At 38.8% G+C, this 18,461-nt stretch overlaps 1 protein-coding gene and 2 pseudogenes across 1 annotated transcript in view; 2 read left to right on the forward strand and 1 right to left on the reverse strand.

The window, feature by feature from the left end:
* The window catches only part of LOC145296307 (uncharacterized), a 153,724-nt gene that overhangs the window by 78,522 nt on the left and 56,741 nt on the right, over positions 1-18,461 (reverse strand). The window contains exons 18-20 of the mRNA XM_080142507.1: positions 16,958-17,045; positions 11,982-12,143; positions 7,698-7,859 (exon numbers count right to left, since the gene is read on the reverse strand). Coding sequence (XP_079998633.1) covers positions 7,698-7,859; positions 11,982-12,143; positions 16,958-17,045 — 412 coding nt within the window. The remainder of the gene's footprint in view (positions 1-7,697; positions 7,860-11,981; positions 12,144-16,957; positions 17,046-18,461) is intronic.
* Positions 8,349-8,526, forward strand: LOC145296481 (U2 spliceosomal RNA; annotated as a pseudogene).
* On the forward strand, positions 9,684-9,861 carry LOC145296467 (U2 spliceosomal RNA; annotated as a pseudogene).

The following is an 18,461-nucleotide window of genomic DNA, read 5'->3' on the forward strand; positions in this document are numbered from 1 at the left end:
AGTGCTAGGCCTAAACTAGCTAGATACTAGAAGTTTAATAGCACCTTATTGGAGCTTGAAAACTTCTGGCAGAAGGTTATAGAAATAATTTAGCAGGCACTAGTGGAGGCCATAACAAGAAGTAAATGTTGGGCTAGAATTAAAGCTAAGATTAGATACTTCTGTGTCCAATACAGCTAACGCCTTCCTCAAGATAGAGCTAAGGCAAAGAAGCATGCAGACAACAGGCTGACCCGGGTGGTGGCTCGGGGGGGGGGGGCCTAGAAAAAGCACTAGCTAAGCATGACCTCAACCACTTGGCTAGCAAGCGATACAAAGGTCAAGTAGTTAGGGCTAGGTTAATGAAAGTTTCCAACAAAGCCGTGAATATTGACACTGTTTAGCATAAGGCTGTTTTATATCATGGTTCGTTTGGATGGGTACATTTGGAAAGTAAATAACCTGAAAGGACATGTCCTCACATCGACACGGGAGATCTGCAAGGGATTTCAGGAGTATTTATCAAAGTGCTTCACCCAACTATCCAGACTCAGGGTCGAGGAGTTTTGCAGCCATTTGACCAACACGCCCTGCCTCATGGCAGCTCAAGCGGCTAGCTGTGAGGGTCCAATCATGGAGCGTGAGATTATTACTGTGTTGAAGCACGTTGGCTACAATAAATCTCGAAGACTTGATGGTCTTCCCCACGTATTCTACTTGAGAATGTCGCCCATGTTGATCCCTACTCTGAAGGATGTGTTCAACCATTGGTTTGCTCGGAGCTCCATTCCCGGGCAGGTGATCACATTGCTGAGGAAAGGTCAATGGCATGGTGAGGAGGACGACTACAGGCCTTTGACTCTGCTAAACACAGAGTTAAAGATTTTGACAAAAGTTCTTGTGAATTACTTGCAGGTTGTCATCACTTAATGGAACAAAATGAATCAGATCTAAGCTGTGAAGGGGAGATCAATTCAAAACAATTTGCACTTGATCCGCATGATAATAGAGGGAATAGATGACACCAAAACCACACTAATCAATTTAGATCAGTTCAAGGCTTTTGATAGAGTCGATCGTTGTTTCCTGAGATCTGTTTTAGAGGCCACCAGTTTTAATCCTGATTTTTGTAAGTGGGTCTCTGCTCTGTACCACAAGCCTATGGTAGGCTTTTGGAGTCATTCACTGTCTCAATCAGTTTGTCAGTGCTACCCATTGTTTCCTCTGCTTTATATCCTGGTATTGGAACCCCTCCTTCACAAGTTAAGGGATGAGGTAGCGAGATCAGTCCTGCACAGAATAGCTCTCCCTGGCATGCGTGCTGCCAGGGTTTCCGTTTTCATCAATGACATCACTGTGTGAGTGTCAAGCCTCACAGACATCAAAGCAGTGATCAAAGTGCTTGCTCACTAGGAAGAAGTCACAGTTTTCAATTGCAGTAAATCTGTCAGCCTGCAGTTGGGAGCCTGGAGCAGTGAATTCGCACTTCCGGGCATATTCAACTGGACCAATGGCCTGGTCTGTGTTCTCAGTGTCTTGTTTGGACTGAGTTTATAGCTGAATAAGAACTGCTCAGAAGTACAAACAAAGGTCGAATCATTGGTGGAGACTTGGATTCGAAGGAGATTGTCCTTGAAGAGTTAAGTGGAGGTGTGCACCACTTACATCTTCCTACTCATTCTTTACCGATTGTCTATACTGCTCCTGCTTGCAAAATGCCTTCAGGTTTTTACAGAGCTCCTCTCCTTGCTTCTTTGGGAGAAGAGAATGCACTATGTTTGCAGGGAGGTTTGTACTCCAAGTTTAAGCGGGGGAGCCTAGGACTGCCCAATTTTAAATGTCATAGACACGTCGAGAAGTTGGTTTTTCTAGGTCGTTCGCTAGAGGAGAACATTCCGTGGGTCTCTGCGGTTGAACGCGCTTTTCCCAACCTACAACCTGACTCCTTGGTTGAAGGCCATCATAGGCTGAGGAGGGAATCAAAGTTCTTTGCCGAATGCCAAGTTGCATTTAGAGCTGTGCCGGGGACTATCCCTCTTTGCCAAACTTCACAAAAAAGACAAAAGCATTGCTCTTTGGTGGCCATGCTGAAATGACTATGAAATTGAAATGGCCAAGCATGCCTTTTTCTATTGCTGCCGACTTCGGGGACTCATGGAGTATGTCAAAGAAGTAATGGTTCACATCAATGCCAAGCGCTTGCTTTTCCTTGATACTACATATGTTATAGACAACATTGATCCACCGCTGTCTGGGGAGAAAAGAATGTTTTTTCTAGCTATTCTAGCAGTAGCGAGAAAAAAGTCTATGAGGGTACATCTGTTCCAGATCGTGATTTGATTGTTTACTATAAGCATCTTGTAACGTGCATCCAGGAGATAAGCGCCCGCGTGTTTGCGTGTTGTGTGGGTACGTGGGAGAGACGGATGAGGGGAAAAAGACTTACCTCGAGACCAGCTCAGCGTTACCGACCAAAAATAGAAAAGAGGGACCAAGATGGCGACCGCCGTCTTTTGTAAAGTATGATGTCTCGCAAAGTCACACGAATTCTCGGAATATGCAAATTTAGCCGGCCTAGAACGATGATAAAAGCGGGTGAGGGGAAAGACGTGGGGGAGTGACGATTGAGTTGGCTGGGGAATCGTGTGGCTGTTGCTTCTTGTGCCGTGTTGAGGATATCTTACCGTGTTAAAGAGAGAGTCGGGCGCCATCTTTAATTTTTCCTTACATTTTTTTTTCTTACAAGCTATCTCGGCCATTTGGCCTCTAGGACTATGACCGAGTCGAAATTTGACTTAAAGCTCATACCCGAGTTTGACGGGTCCACATCCATCGTCGACTGGGTTGAAAGGGTCGAGCTGACGTGCGACCTTTGTGAGGTGAAAAGGGTACACACTGTAATTCCCCTGAGATTGGCTGGGGGTGCCTTGAGTGTATATCAGCAACTCAGTGCTGCCGAAAAGGGAGATGTCACCGCAATTAAAGCTGCGCTGTACAAGGCATTTGCCATGGATCCTTGTACGGCCTATGAAAAATTTGCTTCCCGAAAACTTCTACCGGAGGAAAGCGTGGACGTTTTCTTCGCTGAGTTAAAGAAACTCGCAGTTCTGTTCGGTGGAGGGGTGTCGGAGCGGACGCTCGCGTACGCGTTTGTGGCGGGCCTTCCCACTCGGGTGAAGCAGCTACTGAGAGCCTCAACCAGCGTTTCAACAACGACCATGGAACACTTGATGGAACGTGCTCGAGCCATCATCAAAGATGAGGAGGACCTGGGGGAACCAGTCGTGATGGCGACACAGACAGGCCAGATTGGCGCTCGGGAGATTCCGAATCAGAACCCTGCAAGCAATGGGAAATGTTTTCGCTGCGGCCGACGCGGACATTTTGCAAGAAATTGCACCAACAGGGGGCGTGTGCGCTGTTTTAAGTGTGGCGGTTTGGGGCATCTAGCCCAAAACTGTGCGGGAAACGTATCAGGGGAGAGGACGTCAGCGCCGCCCTGCTCCCCGAGCAAAATTTGAACAAGGCACAACCAGTAATAACCGTCTACGTAAACAGGATACCCTGCTCAGCACTTCTCGACTCAGGCTGTTCGCATACTATAATGAGCACCAGGCTGTGTCCAAGTTGGACTAAGAGGAAGATCAAAGTCACCACGATAGGAGGCGAGACCCAGACATGCTGTGGAGCTGGAACTGTCAAGATCTACACGGACACCGGTGCAGCCACTAAGATCAATGTGCTCGTGACCCAAGGAAATCTCCTGGGGTTTGACCTGTTGCTCGGATACGATGCCATCAAGGCGCTGGGGGGAGTCGCAATTCATCGGGATGGAAAGGTGCAATTCTTAGAGGCCCCAGTGTGTGCAGCGCTCCATATCGATCGGCCGGATTTTACAGTGGACTACGACTCGCGCAAGAGGGCCTGGATTGCATCTTGGAAGTGGACCGAGGGAATGGCACCGACTAAACTCAAGAATGGGGTTGCAGAGTACCCTATACCCAGTGAGGCCCGAGCAGAATACGAAAGGGAACTAAAGGCGTGGATCCAAGATGGCTGGTTAATCCCCTACCCTGAGGACAAGCTTGAGCCTCCGAAGGGTCTAATACCCTTGATGGCAGTAGTCCAGCATAACAAGTCGAAAGTACGGCCCGTGCTGGACTATAGGGAGCTTAACAAGCATATTGAAGCCTACACTGCCGATGCTGACATATGCGCCAGTAAGTTGAGGGAATGGCGTCAGAAAGGCACTAATGTCTCAATATTGGATTTACGAAAAGCCTATTTACAGGTGCGAATTGATGAGACGTTGTGGCCGTTCCAGACAGTTTGGTTCCAGGGGCAGAGGTACTGCCTTACACGCCTTGGCTTCGGCCTAAATGTGGCACCACAGATCATGAAGACTATTGTCAACACAGTATTGTCCCAAGAAAATCCCATGAGGGACTCAACGTCAGCTTACATTGATGACGTATACGTCAATGAAGATGTACAGTCTGCGTCGTGTGTCAAAGAAAAGTTGGCTCAGTTTGGTCTGGAATGCAAGAATCCCGAACGTTTAAGGGAAGGAGCACGTGTATTGGGATTGGATGTTTATGAAGAGGATGGCACCCTACAATGGAGGCGTGGCAGTGAAATTCCAAGCATCCCCAACCTCGTTACAAGGCGGACCGTTTTTTCTTGGTGGGGAAAACTTGTTGGTCACTTACCAGTCTCTGGCTGGCTCCGCGCAGCTGTTGGTGTGATTAAACGCAGAGCAAATTTAACAACCATGGGTTGGGATGACATATCCGATGATGTCCTACTAACTCTGATGATTAAAGAGACACTGGAGAGAGTGAACAAGAAGGACCCTGCCTGTGGGCGGTGGTGTGTTAACGGAGACAACGTAGGTGTGTGGGTTGATGCCAGTTCTTTGGCGTTGGGAGTATCGTTGGAGCAAGGAGGAAACGTGTTCGAGGATGCGTGTTGGCTGCGGTCCGTAACAGATTCTCAGCATATCAACCTGGCAGAGCTGGACGCTGTTGTAAAGGGGGTAAATCTGGCCCTGCAGTGGCAGTCTAAGAAGTTGACCTTGTACACAGATTCTCTCTGTGTCTACCACTGGGTGTCTGACACACTTTCAGGACGGACACGAATCCGTACCAAGGCAGCAAGCGAAATGTTAATACGGAGAAGGCTAGACACGCTAAAAAACCTGGTATCTGAGTATGGGCTATCACTGAGCGTCACTCTGGTGCCATCACATTGTAATCGTGCTGACCAACTGACCCGTGTACCTCACAAATGGTATGAAGCCGCGAAGATGGGAATGGAGATTACTGCTCGATCTTGTGCAGTTGCAATCGACCCATGTCAAATACAAAAAATTCATGCACAGAGCGGACATCCGGGTATCAAGAGGACCCTTTATTTTGTGAGGCGTGCATACCCAGCAGTGACCAAGATGGATGTCAGACAGATCGTCAGAAATTGTGAGGCTTGCCAGTCTATTGATCCTGCACCAGAGCGATGGCAGAAGGGTCGCTTGGAAGTTGAGAGTGTGTGGCAGCGGCTGGCCATGGATATTACCCATTACAGTGGCAAGCCCTTTCTAACTCTCATTGATTGCGGGCCTACGAGATTTGCGGTGTGGTGGCAGATGACCAGACAGGATTCAGCAAATGTTGTTCGCCACCTATCATCCATTTTTTTTGAGCGAGGTGCGCCGGAAGAGCTCCTGACTGACAATGATGCAGCGTTTTGTAGCCAGCAAGTCCGGCAGTTGTTAGATGAGTGGGGCGTCCGTCTACGGTTGCGATGTGCGCATGTGCCATCAGGAAATGGCATTGCTGAAAGAAGCCATCGCAGCATCAAGAGAATTGCTGCCAGGAAGCGATGTACTATTGCGGAAGCAACATATTGGTACAACATTACGCCAAAGGACGGGACGTCCCCTTCAACCGCACCTGCGAATGCTATTTACACGTACCAAGTCGGAGTGAAGGGAATCAACACTACGCAGCCAACCGACAAGGGAACATATAACAGATATGAAGTGGGAGATCCAGTGTGGGTGCGGCCTCCAGGAAATCGGTGCACCGACAAGTTTAAGCGAGGACACATATCTGGAGTGATTAGCCAGCAGTCTGTTTTGGTCGATGGAACCCCACGACATGTGCGAGATCTTCGCCCAGCTACCGAGGTGCGTCATACAACTACAGAAGAAAGCAGTGAAGCGTCTAGCGATGAGCTGCCGATGCACGGATTCAGTGAGCCCCTTCCAGAGACTGATAGCGATACTTCATCTGATGAGGCGGAACCAGATCCAGAGCCCGAATCTGAAACAGTGAATGTACCTCTTCGCAGAAGCACACGCACTAAAAGGCCACCCCCCCAGTGCTCTCTATGTGATCATCAGATCAGGGGGGAGTGTAACGTGCATCCAGGAGATAAGCGCCCGCGTGTTTGCGTGTTGTGTGGGTACGTGGGAGAGACGGATGAGGGGAAAAAGACTTACCTCGAGACCAGCTCAGCGTTACCGACCAAAAATAGAAAAGAGGGACCAAGATGGCGACCGCCGTCTTTTGTAAAGTATGATGTCTCGCAAAGTCACACGAATTCTCGGAATATGCAAATTTAGCCGGCCTAGAACGACGATAAAAGCGGGTGAGGGGAAAGACGTGGGGGAGTGACGATTGAGTTGGCTGGGGAATCGTGTGGCTGTTGCTTCTTGTGCCGTGTTGAGGATATCTTACCGTGTTAAAGAGAGAGTCGGGCGCCATCTTTAATTTTTCCTTACATTTTTTTTTCTTACACATCTGCTTAAAGTGAAAATTAGATGCAATTGGAGGAGGTTGACTCGAGTGGATTTCAATAAGAGGTGTGTGCATAACACTAGTTTATACATCCACCGAAGAGCCAGGTTTGAATTCATGTTCCCTCTATGACATGGCACACGCAGTCCTGGGTACTTTGGAACCCATCCTGTAGAATAGTATAGTTCTTAAAAAGACTCTTGGTTGCTGGTACAAAAGAGATCCCATTCCTGATTTTGTTTTTGGTACAAGAGAAATTGCAAGATTGCCAACCCATGCATCCCTTTCTTTTGTCTCCGGTCTTTACTCACCTTCCACCTCCATTTTCTCTCCCTAATATTTTTTTCTCCTCATCCTCTAGAAAATCACTTCAATCTCGACCGACCTGCTTGTTTTTGGTTCCCAGAAAACAGTAGGCGATCTAATACTTAGATCAGAGTCGGGAGGGACCATACTAACACACCCCAATAGGCATTATATTTGATTAAATCTTTTCTTTTTTAGATGTTTCTTAGCTGTTCCCCATTCCTCACCACGAACTTTTTACACCATCAAATTCAAAGCCTTTTTTCAATTAACTTTTTTCTATTTTTTACATTTATCATACGCCTGACTAACCCGACAAGCAGAAAAATCCCACCCTTTCACTATTGAGGTCCCTAGATGCCGGAAAGCCTTCTATACTAACAGTTTCTTCCCACGGACTGCTAAGCTTTGGAATTCTCTTCCTCGTTTCTGCTTCCTTGATTATACTAATCTGCTGAAGTTTAAATGTAATGTGAACAGATATCTCTCTGCTCAACCCCCCACAGTCCTCCATTAGACACAATATTAAATAGTAACCCCTTATGTTCAAATGATAATACACTTTTTTTTTAGGTGAAGAAGATTAAAAAAAGAAACGAACAAATCTGAATTTACCTATACATTGGCTTTCTGAAACTGATCCACTGCTGAAAGTTGACGAACCAAGTGGACACGGTATACAGTAAGCTTTTCCGTTCGTATCTTGGTAGAATCCTTTTGGACATTCATTACATTTTGCAGTCATCTTATCATAGAAATGTCCAACAGGGCATAAGGCTAGAAAAGAAAAAGTAAATAGAATTTTAAAAAAATGGACAAATTTTTAAAAATCTTATGCATGTTGATTAAAATAATTATTAATCGCTTGGAAGGTATTGTAGTCCTAAAGAGAGAACCGGGTCTCTCAAAGTGAAAAAGAGTTTTAAAATGGTACAGACACATGTGAATTCACAATCAATTACAGAGAATTTACGTAATGAGAAAATTTACATTCTTTAAGAATTCCCAATGTAAAAAAAAAAAAGAAAAAAAAAAAGAAAAAAAAAAAACTCATTTTTATGAAAATTTCCGGGAAAGCACCGAAAAGCGTTTTGGGCAAAATTTTGTAGACGAACAATCTGAGTAGCCACAAAGGAATTTTCATTCTGACTTCACTTTCACGATTTACCATTTCAGAACAAGAAATAACTTTGTTGTAATTTATATTGAAGATTATTTTTGGAATCATTAATAATTAATTTCGTCAAAAAAAGAAAGGTTGCCTTTTTTCTTTCTTGGCCTTCGGGCCAAGATCAAAGTGTAGTATCTGTTCTGATACTACACTTCATTTCTTAGTCTCAGTTAATAGAAGAGAAATCCTTCATAACTGATACATTTTTTGTTTTTGTTATTAACCATAGTGCCCCTTTTTGCGTCTCTCTGCCTCGTGAGGAGGCAAATAAACAAAAATAGAATCCGATTAAAAAAGAAACACTTCGATTTTGACCAAAGTTGACATCCTTACACCGCCTAATCTCACAAGTGCATTTTAAAAGTTTTATCATCACTCACGCAGAAGAGCCCAGCGTATAAAATCAACATTAGGTTCTTTGATGAGACTGGGGCGTTTTCGAAATGGATGTTTCTGTTTGAAGCACAATTGAACAATGATAATTGACTTTTGTAGTTTACACTTGTAATGCAAGCCATTATAAAAAAATAATTTTATGAAATCAACAGAATGCTCTCTACAGTGCAATTCCGATTCTTTATAAAACTCTTAATATTTAACTATAAAATCATTATTATGTCCCAATTACCATAAAAAACCCATTAAGAGTGCATATATTATCTCAAAGGTAAAAATGTATATATGCATATATTTTCTCAAATGTAAAAATGTATATATGCATATATTTAAATGTAAAAATGTGATCTATAGATTTTAGTTTTACTGGAAGTTTAGATCAATAATATTATTATTGTATTATTACTATCAGCAATGGAAGATTTTTTAAAAACAAAATCAAATACAAAAGATAATCAAAGGGATCGTTTTTGGTATCGGAATATAGGCCCAATTTTCTCCAATACCGATTTCGATACCGATTTCGATACCCCCCAAAAGTTTGATTTCTTCAATTCCCGATTCTGCTTCCGATTAATTGTCCCAATATATATATATATATATATATATATATATATATATATATATATATATATATATATATATATATATATATCTTAGGTGTGCATTATCTGTGCATGATTTTATATTTGCCAATATGTCGATTTTCATGCCTATATTTTCATTTCCTTACATATAATGCATTTGAAATTTTTACATGTTACCTTTTCTGAGTCCCTTATTATAGCTAAGCCATTAAAAAAAAAAAAAAAAAACTCATTTTTATGAAAATTTCCGGGAAAGCACCGAAAAGCGTTTTGGGCAAAATTTTGTAGATGAACAATCTGAGTAGCCACAAAGGAATTTTCATTCTGACTTCACTTTCACGATTTACCATTTCAGAACACAAGAAATAACTTTGTTGTAATTTATATCGAAGATTATTTTTGGAATCATTAATAATTAATTTCGTCAAAAAAAGAAAGGTTGCCTTTTTTCTTTCTTGGCCTTCGGGCCAAGATCAAAGTGTAGTATCTGTTCTGATACTACACTTCATTTTTTAGTCTCAGTGAATAGAAGAGAAATCCTTCATAACTGATACATTTTTTATTTTTGTTATTAACCATAGTGCCCCTTTTTGCGTCTCTCTGCTTCGTGAGGAGGCAAATAAACAAAAATAGAATCCGATTTAAAAAGAAACACTCTGATTTTGACCAAAGTTGACATCCTTACACCACCTAATCTCACAAGTGCATTTTAAAAGTTTTATCATCACTCACGCAGAAAGGCCTGGCGTATAAAATCAACATTAGGTTCTTTGATGAGACTGGGGCGTTTTCGAAATGGATGTTTCTGTTTGAAGCACAATTGAACAATGATAATTGACTTTTGTAGTTTACACTGTAATGCAAGCCATTATATAAAAATAATTTTATGAAATCAACAGAAGGTTCTCTACAGTGCAATTCCGATTCTTTATAAATCTCTAAATATTTAACTATAAAATCATTATTATGTCCCAATTACCGTAAAAAACCCATTAAGGGTGCATATATTTTCTCAAAGGTAAAAATGTATATATGCATATATGTAAATGTAAAAATGTATATATACATATATGTAAATGTAAAAATGTATATATGCATATATTTAAATGTAAAAATGTATATATGCATATATTTAAATGTAAAAATGTATATATGCATATATTTAAATGTACAAATGTATATATGCATATATGTAAATGTAAAAATGTATATATGCATATATGTAAATGTAAAAATGTATATATGCATATATGTAAATGTAAAAATGTATATAAGCATATATTTAAATGTAAAAATGTGATCTATAGATTTTAGTTTTACTGGAAGTTTAAATCAATAATATTATTATTGTATTATTACTATCAGCAATGGAAGATTTTTTTAAAAACAAAATCAAATAAAAAAGATAATTAAAGGGATCGTTTTTGGTATCGGAATATAGGCCCAAATTTCTCCAATACTGATTCCGATACCGATTCCGATACCCCCCAAAAGTTTGATTTCTTCAATTCCCGATTCTGCTTCCGATTAATTGTCCCAATATATATATATATATATATATATATATATATATATATATATATATATATATATATCTTAGGTGTGCATTATCTGTGCATGATTTTATATTTGCCAATATGTCGATTTTCATGCCTATATTTTCATTTCCTTACATATAATGCATTTGAAATTTTTACATGTTACTTCTTCTAAGTCCCTTATTATAGCTAAGCCATTATCTTTGTATAAACCGATATTACCATTTTCAATGGGTACAAAATATATAAACATGTGTTTTGAAACCAATCTTAATATAAGAACCCGATTGTGACTTCAAAGGAGTTATATATATATATATATATATATATATATATATATATATATACTAGCATGGGTGCCTGGCGTTGCCCGGGTGTTTGGAGGTGTATGCTGAGCAAAAAATTTAAAAAATCACAAAAAAAAGTCAATTTTTTTAAATTGGACCCCTATTATGACCCCTTAACATTTATTGTTTTGGGCTCAAATCAAGTTATTAAGTTAGATCCATGTCTAAGGAACCTATATCTAAAATTTCAAGTGTTTAGACCCCAAATTGTCGGAGGAGTTTGGTGGAGTTCTCAAAGGTCAAATCGTTGAACTTTGACCCCTTAACAGCGAAATTTCTGGCCGAAAACCGATCGCATCAATTTTCCCAAATCTCAGTACCCTATATATCAAATTTCGAATCTGTAGACTGAAAATTAACAGAGTTATTGCAAAGGAAAATGTACACACAGACAAACAGACACGTTCACTTTTATAGATATATAGATATGTATATAAAAACGGATACAAATATATATTTGAGCTCAATTCACACACACACACACACAAATACACACATATATTAACTAAGCATTAACTTTATGTAAACAGATATTATTTTCAAATATATTTGTATATATGTGCAAAATATCTAAGCCTATGTTTTGAACTCTAGCTGAATCAAAGAATCCGATTGTGACATTAAAGGAGTTTTATATAAAAATAATGAATATAAAAATGGATACAAATATGGTTTGAAACTCAACCTAAATCTATCTCAACACACACACACACACACACACACACACACACACACACACACACACACACACACAAGTATTTACATAAATAAACAGATGTAAAAAAAGAGCTAATAAAACTGATGTTGTATATACATATGACCACTTCAAAAAGTAATAGAAAAATGTGAAAAATACTCACCAACACAATCGTTTGCATCAGCTGAACCTTTATAGAGAGTTGTAGTATTAAATGGGCAGTCATTGCAGCCTAACTGGCCTGTATTTTCCTGGTATTGACCAAACGGACAAAATTCACACGTTTTTTTTATGGAGTCGGAATACATACCCAAACCACACACAACTAAAATGTAAAAAAAATGCAGAATTATTTAAGTATGAAGACATAGAGATTTTCAAAGTAATACAATTTCGAAATATAGAATCCGAATATTTTTTATGTATATATTTCTGCATTTGAAATTTATTGGCAAATAATTATTTAAAAAAAAAAATATGCTTTCTCTAAGAATGTAATATCGTTTATAGAACACATTGCCTGATCAAGAAAGAATAAACTTCTGAAATATAGCAAAAAATAAACTTACGCAGACATTATTTTAGTATATTTGGGTTTTACTGAATTTAATTTGTATATTTCTATTTATAATTTTGCACAACTTGGCAAGCTCATCAATGCATCAAAAAACTAATTTTTCAAAAGTTTCATGCCTCACAAACAGGATTCACTTATTAACATTATTCTGTTATTACTAGGGCTATGCAACAGCATAATCCTTTCATTGTTTTGAATCTCGGGTATATATCCGACACAGTTAAACACAGTTAATCAATCGAGAACCACATCGCTCTATATAAAAGCATATAAGATATCAACGAATACACACTCAAGAGTCAAAGCAATGAAAAGAATTTGCTGTTGTCCTAGTCCTAGTTATTACTAACCCATGTAGTCAAATTGCATATAACACACACACATATAGATTATATATATATATATATATATATATATATATATATATGCTTTGATATTGTACTTCTTCACTAGGAAGAAACACTCATTTTTATACTTACCCCCAAAAGCTTCAATTTATTTACTATACAAGAATACAATTGTTTTGGCCCCTTTACTGCTATTTTCATATATAAATTTAAGCATATATGTTTTTCCTATTTTTATATCAGTAGGGCATTCATCAGTGCTAAGAATATACATGAAAACAAACAAAAGGTCACATTAACCTAGAGATACTCCTACTCATTCACAATTTCTTTTTACAGTTTAGCATTATATGCTATGTACTGCCAACATAATCCAGAATCATCGCTACAAATGATCTATAACTCTTAGAGTATAATTATTTTATTAACTGTACTAACCTTAGATAATCATATTTCCGGTGTATTTTCTGTTTATATGGGCATAACATCATTTTCGGCAGTTAAGCTACACAGAGTCGTCTTAGTTTCATCATGCCCGAGGGGATCAATTGAGAAGCCCTCTATCTAGCTTAACTGCCATAAATATAATATATTTTCATACTTTACAATATATATATATATATATATATATATATATATATATATATATATATATATATGTATATATACACACACACACAAACGAACAATTTGGTAGATTCAGATAGAGCGTATGACAATAATATATGATGGTCGTTCCAAATGTAAGGCGTCCTATTTTTCAACTCAAAAACTAAAACTAAAATGTTGAAGAGCTACGAAGACCGGAGCAGTACCATTAAAACGAGCGACCTATTGTGTTCTAAAATGCATTTTTCTTCGTAGTCACCACTATTCTCAATGCACCAGCCTCTTTTGGTGCCTTGATCGTAAACGGCTGTAGTGCACTTTGTCACTCATACCTTTGTTGCCACTTTGAAATCAACAAACCCATCTCCTTACTGTGCTGAAATTAATTACTTCATATACATTCAACAGGTGCTGATCAATGTTGATCGTTTAAGTTATTTTCTGCATGGAGGATTCCAAGGACGCATCTATGCTTCTGATGCATGTCCATGACAGGAGCTGTTTGCTAAAAGTCTCACACCATCAATATTTGCAATAGAGAGATGAAACTTTCAGATCATGAATGCATAAGTTCAGTCATGATGACAATGCAATTTGAAATCTTATCTAATCCATTTGGGCGGAATAAAAAATAAGACGTTTCTGAGTTTTTGAGATGTGGATTGGTTATTCATATTATTTGGATTCTTCGGACTACTGTTCTCATCTTGAGTATCATTTTCACAACGTTTCAGTCGATGTAACCTCCGACCTTCGTCAGGTGTATCTTGTCAAACTCAAGAATGTGTCTGTTGAACTCGGGAATTTGGACGGAATTTCGAATGAAACCTTTTCTTTAATTAAAGGGGGTAGCATGTTCTCATTCCATCAGCCACGACTGGATAGAGGTCCTGAGTAATTTGCAAATGTATTTTTGGTCACCCACACTGAAAATTGAATCTTCAACCTTCAGGAGAAGGTCGCTTTTACAACTGATTTTTCCATGTACTCTAACCACTGCGCCATGTGAGATGTATTTAATGTGTTAATAAATGTTTATCACTCACACGCTCGCTCACTATCCAGGTAGAGTTGGCTTCAGGCTACTGCAACCTATGTGGCCCCATGTTGATTCATTTTTTTTTCCAAATCTTAATTTTCAGTTATCCAAATCTCTCCTCATACAAGGCACCCACGCAATTCATTTTGCATAAGGCCCCGCAATAATTAACCAAGCTCTAGTCCATCACCTTACAAATGCTAAACTTCTGACTGACCAACAATATGGATTTAGACAAGCCCGTTCAACAGCAGACATCCTAACTGTAATCTCAGAATGTATATACCAGTCACTGGACAAAACGGGGGAGGGTAGAATGGTAGCTCTAGATATATCTAAGGCTTTTGACAGGGTATGGCATGAAGGTCTTCTCAGGAAAATTAGATCATATGTTATCACTGGAAGAATACATGACATAATTAAATCCTTCTTAGATAAGAGAAAAATCCAGGTTGTCCTCGATGGTCGTACATCTAAACAATACAATATAAATGCGGGAGTGCCTCAGAGTTTTATTCTGGGACCTCTGTTATTCCTAATATTCATAAATGACATACCTGACAAAATTGCCTGTGAAATGGATATATATGCTGATGACATCACACTCTATAACAGGCACGACAGAAAAACAAATGAACACATATCTAAAGAAATGGCAGAAGTACTAGAGGATGACCTCCGATCTGTAGTGGAATAGGGACATAAATTGATGGTCACATTCAATGTTGCCAAGACTAAACTCATTTCCTTCAATAATTACAAGACACCTTCTTTACCACCAATAGCGATGGCCAATGGCTCTTTATCTGAAAGTACATCCTTTAAACTCCTCGGCCTAACGCTCTCAGGAAACATGAGTTGATACAATTACATTGAGAGTATCGCCAGGACCGCTGCGAAGAAGGTAGGTTCTCTCTACTGTGCTAGAAAGATACTAATGCCCGAAAGTATCCTATATCTTTATAGGGCCACCATTCGCCCATGTATGGAGTATTGCTGTCATATTTGGGCTGGTGCATCTGCCACTAGTCTCTCGCTCCTAGACAAGGTTCAAAAGAGAGTCGCCAATCTGATAGGTCCTGAACTGTCATCTAAACTTCAGCCCCTGTCCATTGACGAAATGTTGCATCCCTCTGCCTTTTCTACAAGTACTTTAATGGTGAATGCTCTTACGAACTGCAAGCACTTGTGCCCCCTCGACGTAAATACTCCCGACAAACCCGACAAGCAGCTAAATCCCACCCCTTCACAGTAGAGATCTCTAGATGTAAGAGAGCCTTCTACTCCAGTAGTTTCTTCCCCAGGATAGCTAGACTTTGGAATTCCCTGTCGGGTCCCTGCTTCCTTAACTATACTGACATGCAGAAGTTCAAGTGCAACATTAACCGACATCTTGCTGCCCAACTCCCTACACAGTACCTCTGATGCCTATGACCCTGATAGTAGCCCCCTACAACAAAGTGGCAATATGCTTTGTTTGGGGTGAAAATGTAATAAAAAAAAAAATTTTTTTAAACTAAGATCAACCCTGTAGCCACCTTTATCCTCTATGTTCTTTTTGATAAGAGGTTTGACGCTGTCTGGCTGTCCTCATGCCAAGTTTCCACTGATCCCTATTGTCAAGATTGACTGTGTCCATTTGCTACTTTATAATCTTACCTGATGATTTTATTCAATATCTTTTTAAGGCTTTCGTTTTGCTGTCTAGTCTTAGGTCTCTGCAAGTGCTGATATACGGCTTTTTTTTCTTTTCTTTATTTTTTTACATGGTAGTCACCACTTATCAAGGCCCGGAAGCCACTCCGGGATAAGGGTTATTGCGTGTACAGTAATCAATGGGATAATATCATAGTAATCGTTAGTAATGGAGTTTTGATGAAGTGTCTTACTTAAGGGGGACGTTTATCAGGAATTTGTTTATGTTGGACTTGAAGACATCCAAGTTGTAGTCAGGTGGGAAACAGACAAACGGAAGAGAGTTCCACAGGTGTGCACTTCTAAGAAAGACGCTTTGTTCATGGAATCTATGTTTTGATTTAGGCACAGATAAATAAACGCCTTGTTTCTTCGAAGATTCCTAAAACAGCAAATATGGTTTTCCCTTATTAGTGTATCAATTACTTGTTATAAGGTTCAGTTCTCATAAAAGAATGAGCAGTCTTAGCCATTGTGCCTCAATCAGTATCATTTGCCTGAAACAACGAAGAGTTGACTTATTCTGAGAGAAACATTCAAGCTGCTCAACAGTTACCTTGCCTGCTGTGACTTAGTGGGTACTCGATCTTGTTCAAGGGTCTCCCACTGGCTAGCGGAAGGAAAAGGCATCTTACTTCTCCTGATAGTGGAATTACTTCTACTCTGCCACCCTATATAGCGCCTTTTTTTTTTTTTACAATGGTCACCAATCTGAATAATATTACACCTACTATTAGCCCATATCTGCGAGAGACGGACAATTTCTCAAGTAAAATGAGTTATGCAATGTTATATTATTTAAAGTCAAACATTTTTTTTTCTTGTTTTCACATGACAAATTTTAACTTTTATGATAAGATCCATTTACTCACCACAAAAATCATGGACTAATCCAGATCCATCAGGACAGGATTTCTCAGACTTGATAAGAAGCGTTTCAAGTTGTGCATTTGACACTGTCTGCATGAAAGAAATGATGAATAATTATTCAAAATGGTTGAAACAATCACATATCGTTCTAGCTGCAAAAACCTTAAACTTGCATCGGCAGTCTTTTAATTTGATAAATGTGTTTCTTCATCTCATGATTCATCAGACTGGCTGAAATTAACAAAATTAGAAACCACAACCCCAGTGATTGAAGCGATAGTCTGCGTCAAAGCCAAGCCCCAGTAGTTGAAATGTATGGGTTTTAATAGATTTTATTTATTTGTTTACTGTATTTGCGATGAACAAACAAATTCGGCTATTTACATGGAAAAGCATTTAATCTAAATGCTAGATGGGGTAATTATTAGAAAATTATTACATCCACCTGCTATTATCCGGGTGCCTGTTTGCTTTTATTTCTATTTCGCTTTTGTTAACTTTGATCTTTGTTTTTTACGATTTTTTAAGAATGGAAATCGTTCCAGACAAGGCTTGAAACCACTTGATCTAGGAGCTAGCTCATTATTATTTTATTAATAGATTTTTGAAAGTTAAATTTAATTATTAAGGTATCTTTTAGTCATTAAATTATTAATTGAATTAAATTGTTATAAAACTATCACAAATTCTTCTTAAGGTAATTTTGTTTTAATGAGAATTAATAGAATATTTAATTTTATAAGATTACTAGAAAGCTGCTCGGCGTCGTAAAATACGCATAATATTATATTTTAATTCATACAGAAACTGAGACATGTGCATGCAAGTATTATGTTTTTTCTAAACAGTTCACTTCTTGTAAGTAAAAATAAAAAAAATACTCGAGCTGAGATTGAAACAAAACGTAATGACATTGAGTAATGTACGATAACCATTGGGCCAGCTTGACACGATCTTTAAAATGTGTTTTTAAACCTACTTATTCTGAACATAAAGAATCTATCATGTGAATGATTCACACATGCGCAGTTGTGAAGCAGTTGAAAAACAGATAAAATCCGACGATCCTCACGTACCAATTTTTCAATTTTGACTCCTTAGCAGCCCTTTTTGTCCAGATAAAAACCGATTAAAAAGTTTTCCACATGTCTGAATACCCTATATGCTAAATTTCAAGTCTTTAGATCAAAAATTCGTTGAGTATATAGGTTGAGAATTGTCCTCACATGTACACACATTCTCACTTTTAAAGACTTGATATAAATTGCTTTCTATCTTTTAATACATGAGGATTTGCTAAGAATTTTAAAACGAGAAATAACTTACATTTCAACAGTTTCAGTTCTTTCAAATTTCCAAAGATCACGAAATAATTCATTTTTTTGTAACCATTAACAACGTATTAAAATGGCTGACTTGTTTCCATGTAACAGAAATACACTAAGGTAGATTTAATTTCGTAATTAGATTATATTTTACGAAGAAGATTCTTTTAAATTCTTTTTG

The sequence above is a fragment of the Euprymna scolopes genome, chromosome 16, assembly GCF_053919585.1.
Source record: "Euprymna scolopes isolate OS-2025 chromosome 16, ASM5391958v1, whole genome shotgun sequence".
Taxonomy (NCBI): Eukaryota; Metazoa; Mollusca; class Cephalopoda; order Sepiida; family Sepiolidae; genus Euprymna; species Euprymna scolopes.